Below are 9,073 nucleotides of genomic sequence, written 5' to 3'. Positions count from 1 at the left end.
CGCCTCTTGCATTTTTGAAAAGGACACGCCTTCTCGGAAATGTGCGCTCCTCCTTTTCTCGTCCGCAAGGAAACAAACACACAGAGAGCTTGAAAATGGATGCAGAGAGATTTAACTCCGTTTTATCAAACGTGTGCTCATCCGTGAAGAAAATATTTTTTCCAGCGGATGTCTTAGTTACAACATTGAGCTAATTGGAGTAGTTTCATGTCGTATCCGACAACGGGAGGCTTTTAACAGATGACGTCCTGATGTTAGCTTTGCTACTAGCGTTAGCTGTCCCTGTCAGCTGCAGCCACTGATGCTTTCTAGACATCGTGATTTCCCAAAACTGAATAAATACCACACATAGCAACACAAAACTGCTTTACTAGCTCAATCATGTTGTAACTAAGATATCCGCTGGAAAAGATATTTTTTTCACGGACCGTTTAATGAGTTATTACCTATTACAGTCACTGCTAACGGCTAACAGGGCTAACAGCTAACGGTTAGCCCAGTCATGGCCTTGTAAAAGATTATGTCTGTTTCTTTTAGTTGGCGAGAATGTGTCGCCGCAAACGTGACAAACACCCACTAACTTTGACGGCGTTTTCTGCGAGCACGGCTGAGCCATTTTGTACCGCTACACGTGTTTCTAGTCGGACTATGTTTACAAGCACAAGAGTTCAGCGAGCCACCGAAGGACTGCCCTGCAGATGTACTATTGTTTCTGCAACGTAGGGAGTTTTTTAAACTCTGAAATTGTATCCGCCCATCTAAACACAAAATCAGGGAGAAAGTCATCAGTCTTTAGTTAAGCAAAGCGTCTAAAGACTGACTTGTGAGTCTAGGGATAGTGCAACAAAAAAACATGGCTGCATTACGGGCGGCTTTTTAGTCACCAAAAGTGTGTATTCTAAGCCAAAACATGATCTTTCCCAAATCACAACCAAGTCGTTTTTGTGCCTAAACATAACCACATGTTGACCACAGCGCTGTTAAAATGTGAGGTTTTAATGTTCACTACATAATGACATACATATGTAATATACTTAGGGCCCGTCCCAATACCCCCCCTTAGCCCTACCCCTTGGCCCTACCCATAGATTTGCGCGTTCCCGCGAAGGGTAGGGGTGTCCCAATTTCTTTTTGCGTGTAGGGGTAGGGGGCATAACGAGGGGTAGTGGGTATGAAACTAGCCCTTCAGAGCGAGGGATTTCATATGCTGACTTGCCAGCGAGGGGTAGACTTCGCCATGGCTACCACCGAGCAAGAGACGGTTATTTCATACATAGTTCATACATGTATGTATAATTTTGCAAATAAACATGGAACTTTTGTAAAAACGTTTTCGAATAACTGTATATTTGTGTAGAGAACGGTATAGCAATTTTTTATTGCTATTCACGATGTCTAAATTGGAGTTGACAGAAAGCTAGTCAGCTAGCTAACGTTAACGTCGTCAAGTTGCTGGTTAGCTAGCTGGCTAGCTCGCACTATTTGGCGTCTGTCATCTGTCCTGTTCTGCAAAACTGTCGGATTTTTCACATTACGATAACACGCCAGCTAGTATAACTATGCTGCCTTGTAATTTTAGCTGGTTAGCTAGCTAGTTAGCTCGCAGAAGTCCCGTTGTACATTTCGTCTCGTCGTGTGTTGTTCATCAAACGAAGCATGATGAATACAGCAAACGCGATCGGTAGGATGAACTCAACTGGAGACTCCATTGTAGATGCTGGTTGGAGATGTAGATGGCTCATGGCTTAATGTTTAAAATAGTTATGTATGCGTGAACGTAACCGACGCAGTGATGTAGTGAGTGGTGTCCCAGTTCCTAGGGAAAGATTTCAACTCCTACCCCTCGTTGCTTCATTTCGAGGGCCAAGGGGTAGGGCCAAGGGCTAAGGGGTAGTGGACAAGGGGGGTTTCGGGATTGGGCCTTATTCTGATGATTAGGTTAGTCTCACCATTATCATCGACACCATTTCTAGCAGCAGCAGATGATGTAATGTCAATGTTGTGTTTGCAGGTTGTTCCACTGCCCCACGTAGCCAAACAATCCATTAAAATCCATCAATTAATGCTGCCTTAAGTATGGAGAAAGGAACAATTCTGGCATAACTCCATCAAGATCATCAAGAGCTCTATCAATCCCTGTGACAGAGGTCAGTTCCATTTACATAGTATGATATTTGTTGTCATTAGGAACAACAATTAGTCTTGTGGGTAACAATTAATCTAGAGTCTAAATTCAGAGATTAAGGATTTAGTTACCGAGGGCTGGCCATGTCTTGAGGGAGATGAAACCACTCTTGTAGCTTAGTCTCCTGCCCTACTCCCACCTGCAAGAGAGATAATGAGATATCTCAGTTGGTCACATCCATTTAGACTGAGCATGGAAGGCAAAGCTGATTTCATATGCAACACATTATAATACTAAACCAGCTGACCAACAAGCATCACTCTCACCTTCACCACATAGGACCCAGGCTCCACAGAGCATGCCCAGTAGTGTTTGCCTTGAGTCACAGCTACGTCAGCCACCAGCAGGTCCGAAGTCAAGTGGCACGATGTGAGCGTGCGGTCGGCGGCCTGCAGGAGGGAGAGACCTGGCACGCTGCGGGCGTAGGTTTGGCCTTTACCCAGTGCCAGCCTGTCAGCATGCAACCCCCAGCGTGAGTCCAAGGAGAAACTCAACACTGAGAGGACGGGAAAAGGAGGCATACCGGGAGGGAAAGGTGGGGTGAGGAGAGAGAGAGATGGCGAGGAAGGTAACGGAGAGGAGTCAGGAGGGAGGAGGTGTTAGAACCTGAAGCTGGGACAGTCAGGCTACAGCAAGTCTGAGCATATAAAGGAATAAAAGCTAAAGAGGAGTGGGCGGAGAACACGTATTAAGAGGCAGATCAAGAGGTAAAGTAGGATGAAGGGACTTAAGCAAAGGAAGGAAACGTGAGAAACAGAGTAAAGGTAACTCCACATATTGTTCCAACTGATCAGATCATAGAATTTCGAGTGCAGAATAACACCAACAGGAAACAGCAGACAACATAAAGGAGCAATACATATAATTTTGTAAAGTGCAGAAGGACAGACCTGTAGCAAGAATGACGAGATGAAACTGGAATGCAGAATAAAAAAAGGAAGGTTTGGTGCAGAAGCTAAAATAAAAAATAAAGTAGGAATGGAGGAAATGAAGGGATGGAAGAAGAAGAGAAAAGAAATATCAAGGTTAGTCAATTAATGGAAAAATGGCAAGACTGGAAACATATCTGTAACTGCCAACAGTTTTTTCTTTGTTACCAATGCAAACCAACTTGTTTTAGGTACTTAAAAAAATGAATGAATTCAGTGAACCTGCATTGGAAGCAAAGAATGGCCTTATTTGTTTGTAGAAAAATGGACAGATGAGTTTTTGTCGTGAAAGAAATGTAAAAATCAAAAAGACCGAGCATGTCAAATAACAGATGTCCATATCTCACCAGGTGCTGGTGGAGTGTGGAGGTAAACTTCTTCACTGTACTCTCCAAACCCGGCCTTATTGCAGCCTCTCACCCTGAGCACGTACACGCTGTCCATCTGCAGCCGATCGACCACAGCGTTGGTCCCTCTCACTTCATCCAGACGCAGCCACGCTACCGCCGCATTAGGGGATCTGGTGCCGCCCCACGTGGCTGCAGCCCCCCCTGCTCGTCGCTGGTATTCGACAGAGAAATGCCAAGCTGGGGCCGAGTCCTGAGGGAGGCGCCAGCATAGAAACAGCTGGTCATAAGCAAGTGTCTTTTGAGTGTCAATGACTGGAGCCAGTGGGGCTGCGGAGGAGACACACAGAGACATTAATTTACCTTAATAAAGAATTATTTGACTTTTACATGGTTCTTATCACAGCAACAAAGGGACCTACCACGTATGAAACCCAAGTTGCTGATGAGCTTGACTTCTTTGGATGCATCTAGGTGAAAGTGTCTGAAGGAGGGATCAGCTGAGAGGGTGAAACACTGGAGGTTTTCTATCGCCTTCACCAGCCTGGAGGGACACACACACACACACACACACACACACAAACACATACACAAAAATAAAAAATGTCAGAAATCCAACTATTTCCTCCTGAGTTTGGGATTCAGCTGAATAAGCATTTGTCACCTGCTGTGAGTGATTCTGGCGGCCTGCACAAAGCAGGGTTGATCGGTCTCCTTCAGCAGCTCCTGCGTGTAGGCCATCAGGCCCGCATGCTCCAGCAGGCTCCGCCTCTCTGAGACTTGGGCAGACAGAGCATCCTCCCTCCTGTTGCGAGATCCCTCCAGGGCCAGAGCCAAAGCCCCCTGACGCTCCGCCACAGCCGCTCCCAGCTCTCGGATGCAGTGAGTCAGCTGATGCAGAGCCACTGCGCTGTTTGCCTGGACAGAGACAGAAAGGGGAGACATTGTCACTGCTGAGTTAAAAAAAAATTAAAAAAGACAGATTAGTACGGATAAACACAGAGATAACGTCTTTGCTTCTGCCAGCATAGAAGTGTGTCATTGCACTAGAGCCCCAGGCCTCCAGAGGGCCCACTAGGACTACCTGTACCTTCAGTTGCAGCTGTAGTTAAAGTAAATTGGCAGGACTGGGGATGGATTCCCTTTGTATTAAAGCAAAATAAAGAAAGTGGTATCATCTAAACTACACAGTGGCATTCCCAGAATTCTTTTCCCAGGGGTGGCCAGATGGAGCCTCTGAAAAGATTGGGCTGGCACACCAAAACCAAAAGCAATAACTAAATTTCAGGAGTGTGATTATAATGTTAACGTATTTATACTATGTGAAAACTATTTGTAATGAACCACACTTACTGGGAACAAGACTTCTCAAGTTTAGGGGAGACTTGTGGGCACCCATGGAAGCCATTTTGATTCAGATATCTTGAGGTGAGAGTTCAAGGGACCCATTTGAGAATGGCCATGCCAGTTGTTCCCTCGCCAAAATTTAGCCCAAATATAGAGCATTATTTAGCCCCTTTACCAACAAGCTATGCAGACATAAGGTTGTCTAGATTCGCAAGTGAATGACTGTTGATGAATGAGTAGTAGAATTCCTGCTAGCCAAACAGGACAATCAGTTCTATGGAGACAACAAAATACTGTGGCAAAGACTCTTGCAAATACTGTTGCACCTGTACAGATGCAGCCATTTTGAGAAAGGACAGTGTACCTCCATCTGTTTGATGGCAGCTTCCAGTTGAGTGATCTGGCCCTGTATTGTCTCCTGGTTGGCCAGGATAAAGTTGACTTCCTTGGTCACCTTTTCCTGTAAGACCCAAACAAAAAGTTGACATTTCGAGGCTGCTGACACCAGGATCTTACCACAGTCGAAGCAGACTCACCTTAAGGGCCTGGTAGGCCTGTGCTATGGGCAACACTTTGTGTCCATGGTGGACACGACGAAGCTTACAAAGTGGGCACAGTAACCTCTGGCAGTTACGGCAGTACCACTGCATTCTCTCCTGCTCATGCTCTGTGCATGTCAGGACCTGGAGCACAAAGAGGATTAAGGCACAATACCAATAGAAGAGAAGCGACTGTATATGATGCACAAAAAACAAAAAGAGGCAAACCTTTGGCCTGAAGTTGTTGGTGGGTAGAATGTGTTCGTGCTGAGCTCGGGGGGTTCCCCAAGGGTGGTAGAGCTTAAAACACTCATTGCAGAAGTTGGACTTGCAGTCAGCGCAGCCCTTAGTGGCCTCCAGAGACTGAGGAGGCTTACAGAAACCACACATGATGGCTACGCTGCCCAGACTCACTGTGTGCCTGTACCTAAAGGGCAGACAGGGGTACAGGAAGATAAGGAAAGGGCTAAATATGCAGCAGGGGAAAAAAAAAAAGAAAGCAAGAGAGGGAGAGTCCTTAAAACTCAACAAAGGGAAGATTGGGCTCATCGAGTTTGCCCTGCTCTCTTTTCAGTAGTTAGGAGTCTAACTCTTTTACAGCCTGACCTGGATACATCACCAGCAGCTGCCTTGTTAGTGCATCCTGCGCAGTAAAACATGCACCGTCACACTTTCCTGACCAACACCACCACTGTCTCAGGAGGCAGCAGCTGCACCCATCAAACTGCTGCGTGTGAAACAGGGAAACTGCCTCTCCCCATAACTCTCTCTCCCCATCTCAGAAAGCAGCTCCGCTCACTTTGATCTCCACTACTTGAACTGATAAGAGAAGAGGATGATTAACATTAAAGAGAGATGAGAAGTATTTCACTCCAAACTTCCTCGACATAACTTCAGTTAAACTGGACCACAGTCGTGCTGTATAGTACACTGCAGTTTTTGAGCTGCCCCTGCAGTCAGCTCTCAGGGTTTGCCTTGGATCAGGAGTAAAGGAGAGATTCATTATTGAAACTCCTTCCAGCAAATTATTTCCTGTCTCATTTATAAAGCAGTATTGACTGATCCCTTCATTCGCTGCCTTTCTTCACTGCCTTCATCTGTAAAAAGGATTTTTTTTCCATAAGCATGATTACTTTCTTTAAAATTTCTCTTAATGAGCTGATGATGAAACATTACTTTTATAATTTCAAACAGCAGTATACACTCTGACAACACCCCTGACTCTGTGTGCTACAGTATTTACTGTATCTGTGTTTGCATACCTCTCCACAATCCGCTCAAGTGTGAGGTTGCGAAGGCAGTCTGTCAGGCCTCTCTCGCCGAGCTCTATGTCCTGCTGGCAGGAAGGACATGGAAACAACATGGGGGGGAGGGACGTGTCCTTCCGCCTCCGCCCTGGGTATGTCCCGCACACTGGAGGAAGGACGCAGGTGTAGAGGAGGGAAAATGACGGCGAGAGAGACAGGAGAAAAAGTGAAAAAAACAACAACCTAGCTCTCTGTCTCTCATTTATATACACAGAGAAAAAAGAACTGTGATAAATAACAGTTAGTTCACTGTGAAGGAAACAGTATTGGCTTACACACACACACACACACACACACACACTGAAACACACCTGCTCGACAGATGCTCACTGCCCTGTATGCCTCCTTGACTCTCTCTACCTCTGTGGCCTTTGCTCTACATGCACTTAAATAAGTCATGAGATGAATGCATGAAGCCCCTGATGCTCAGCGGGATACTGATGTGTCAGCTGCATCACCTATGAAGCTCAGATGCTAACAGGACAGTGGCATCATATCACGCCATCATCTTTGCATTTTTAAACGATGATGTCACTCTGAGGTGGCTTACTGCTGAGATCATTCCATTTTCAAAGCTTATATAGCTTTTCAAAATTTCCCAACACACGCTCATCGTCACATTCTTTCTCCACCTGTTCTGAGGACCCGCTCCAGGCGGTCAGGGGTCCTGGGTGTGGGTCTTCGTGCCTGTCGTGGGGAGCGTGTGTTGGGTGTGGAGGCAGGTGAATTGGGCTCTGGAGGGAGGTCTGGAGGAGGATAACCTCTTTGTACCAACACCTCTGCCGCACATAGTAGACACACACTGTGCTGGCATGGAAGAAGGATGGGCTGCTTCACCATCTCATCACACACCGGGCAATGCAGCTCCTGTTCCATGCTCTTCATGTTGGACTGGAGGGGGAGAGTACCAAAAAGAGTACGGAGTCATATTCAATAAAGGCTGAGTCACTAGAGTAAATAAAGAATCCACTGCTCTTTACATTCTGCACCTCCTGTGACCTGAAAAAAAAATGTATATGAGATGTGTAGGAGTCAAGAGCGAGAGGGGGAGCTGCGGCAGACACTGGTTACGTAGGCTGATGGTGGATGTGCCGAGCTCAGGGAAGGCAAATGTGGAGGAAAAATAGCTTTCCCTGACTTCAGGTGTTAGCCACTCTCCTGTAATACAAATGGAGTCCTCTAGCCTCACCTTCCTGTTGAACACCTCAGATGAAGAACTGGTTTATCCATCTCTGGCACAGGATCTGGTTTGGTACACTTGGCCAAGGGCAACATTTTCAAATCAATAAAATAAATATAGCTCCCAGTTTTGCTGCTAACACCTCGGTTTTCAAGTGTTAGTGGTTGTGGAGGCCTCATTCCGGTGTTTCAGTTGCTAAACGCAGCATCCCGTTTCTATGACAACGCGCATCATCTCTGCCTTCTCATCGTATGCAGCCTGTAAGCATTTAAAGCTACTGTTAGCCAACATATTATGCTGATTACAGTCCCCAAACACCCACCGCTTTATCTGCTGCAACGTTTGAAATGTGTGGATATGTTATCTGCGGCCTTGCTTTATTATTTCCCCCCACGGTGCTTCAGCTAAGCTATAAAGCAAACCCGTCTTTGATTGAACGGATGCCAAAAAAATGTTGTAACGCTAGAAATGCCTCACATTCCTTCATCACATACGCAACCTGTGCATCCAGATGCATGGAGAGGAAAATATGTGATGGAATATGAAGATAGCGAATGAAAGATGATAATTATATTTCGTTTAAAATACGCACACGTGGTCAAATAATAAAAATGAGCGTCATACTTACACTAATGCGAACCAACGCGTCCATGATAGAGGTAAAGGTTTGTAACTCTGCTTCTGCCATGCCTCCACGATGCCAGCGTCCCTGCGATATAACTAAACCCCCTTTTATTCTGGGGGAAAGACAGGGGCAGGTTGTGTGAGTGGAAGAAGGGAAAAAGCGACCCTGGGCCTTGGATTTGCTGTAGGTGCTTTCCTGTGCTCGGTGTGTGCTGTTACGCACACGCTGATTCTGTGCTGTCTGTCTCAAAGCAGCGAGTCGACTCGGTGTGCAAATAAGATGGGAGGGAGGGGGGATGTGGAAAGGTCTGGTTTATGCTATCACAGCTGCATTGCCCGAGGAATGATTAATATGTTACACTGTTTAAAAATGCTCTTGGAAGATGGTTTTAATGTTTCAGCAGTTGCTATTTTATTTTAACATATGCGTGTGTAACAATGTAAAAACACCTTGTCTGGTCTCATCATAAAATCCATCTAATAACGGTTAGTATTTTTCATAGGAATAAAAAAATTCTGAAACATATCGCTTCCTTCCGGTTTCCTCCCCACAGCCTAAATATTCCGCAGCTCTCAAAATAAATCTCCTAGTTGTTGTTTTCGCCTTTGTAGCCT

At 45.7% G+C, this 9,073-nt stretch overlaps 1 protein-coding gene across 3 annotated transcripts in view; it reads right to left on the bottom strand.

The window, feature by feature from the left end:
* The window catches only part of trim46a (tripartite motif containing 46a), a 31,328-nt gene extending 22,608 nt beyond the window's left edge, over nt 1–8,720 (bottom strand). For 2 of the 3 annotated variants that reach the window (XM_050047058.1, XM_050047057.1), the window contains exons 1-11: nt 8,463–8,719; nt 7,287–7,545; nt 6,610–6,760; nt 5,576–5,774; nt 5,345–5,491; nt 5,173–5,268; nt 4,126–4,379; nt 3,884–4,005; nt 3,462–3,791; nt 2,452–2,681; nt 2,257–2,324 (exon numbers count right to left, since the gene is read on the bottom strand). In XM_050047058.1, the coding sequence (XP_049903015.1) occupies nt 2,257–2,324; nt 2,452–2,681; nt 3,462–3,791; nt 3,884–4,005; nt 4,126–4,379; nt 5,173–5,268; nt 5,345–5,491; nt 5,576–5,774; nt 6,610–6,760; nt 7,287–7,545; nt 8,463–8,522 (1,916 nt within the window). In that variant the 5' untranslated portion in view covers nt 8,523–8,719. Of the gene's footprint in view, nt 1–2,256; nt 2,325–2,451; nt 2,682–3,075; nt 3,141–3,461; nt 3,792–3,883; nt 4,006–4,125; nt 4,380–5,172; nt 5,269–5,344; nt 5,492–5,575; nt 5,775–6,609; nt 6,761–7,286; nt 7,546–8,462 lie in introns of those variants that run through there. The other variant, XM_050047059.1, reaches the window with a different exon arrangement.
* Between the last annotated feature and the right edge of the window lie 353 nt (nt 8,721–9,073).

The sequence above is a fragment of the Epinephelus moara genome, chromosome 6 (assembly GCF_006386435.1).
Source record: "Epinephelus moara isolate mb chromosome 6, YSFRI_EMoa_1.0, whole genome shotgun sequence".
NCBI classification, from domain to species: Eukaryota; Metazoa; Chordata; class Actinopteri; order Perciformes; family Serranidae; genus Epinephelus; species Epinephelus moara.
Note: the sequence above shows the minus strand (reverse complement) of the source record. Positions and strands in the feature narration are given on the sequence as shown.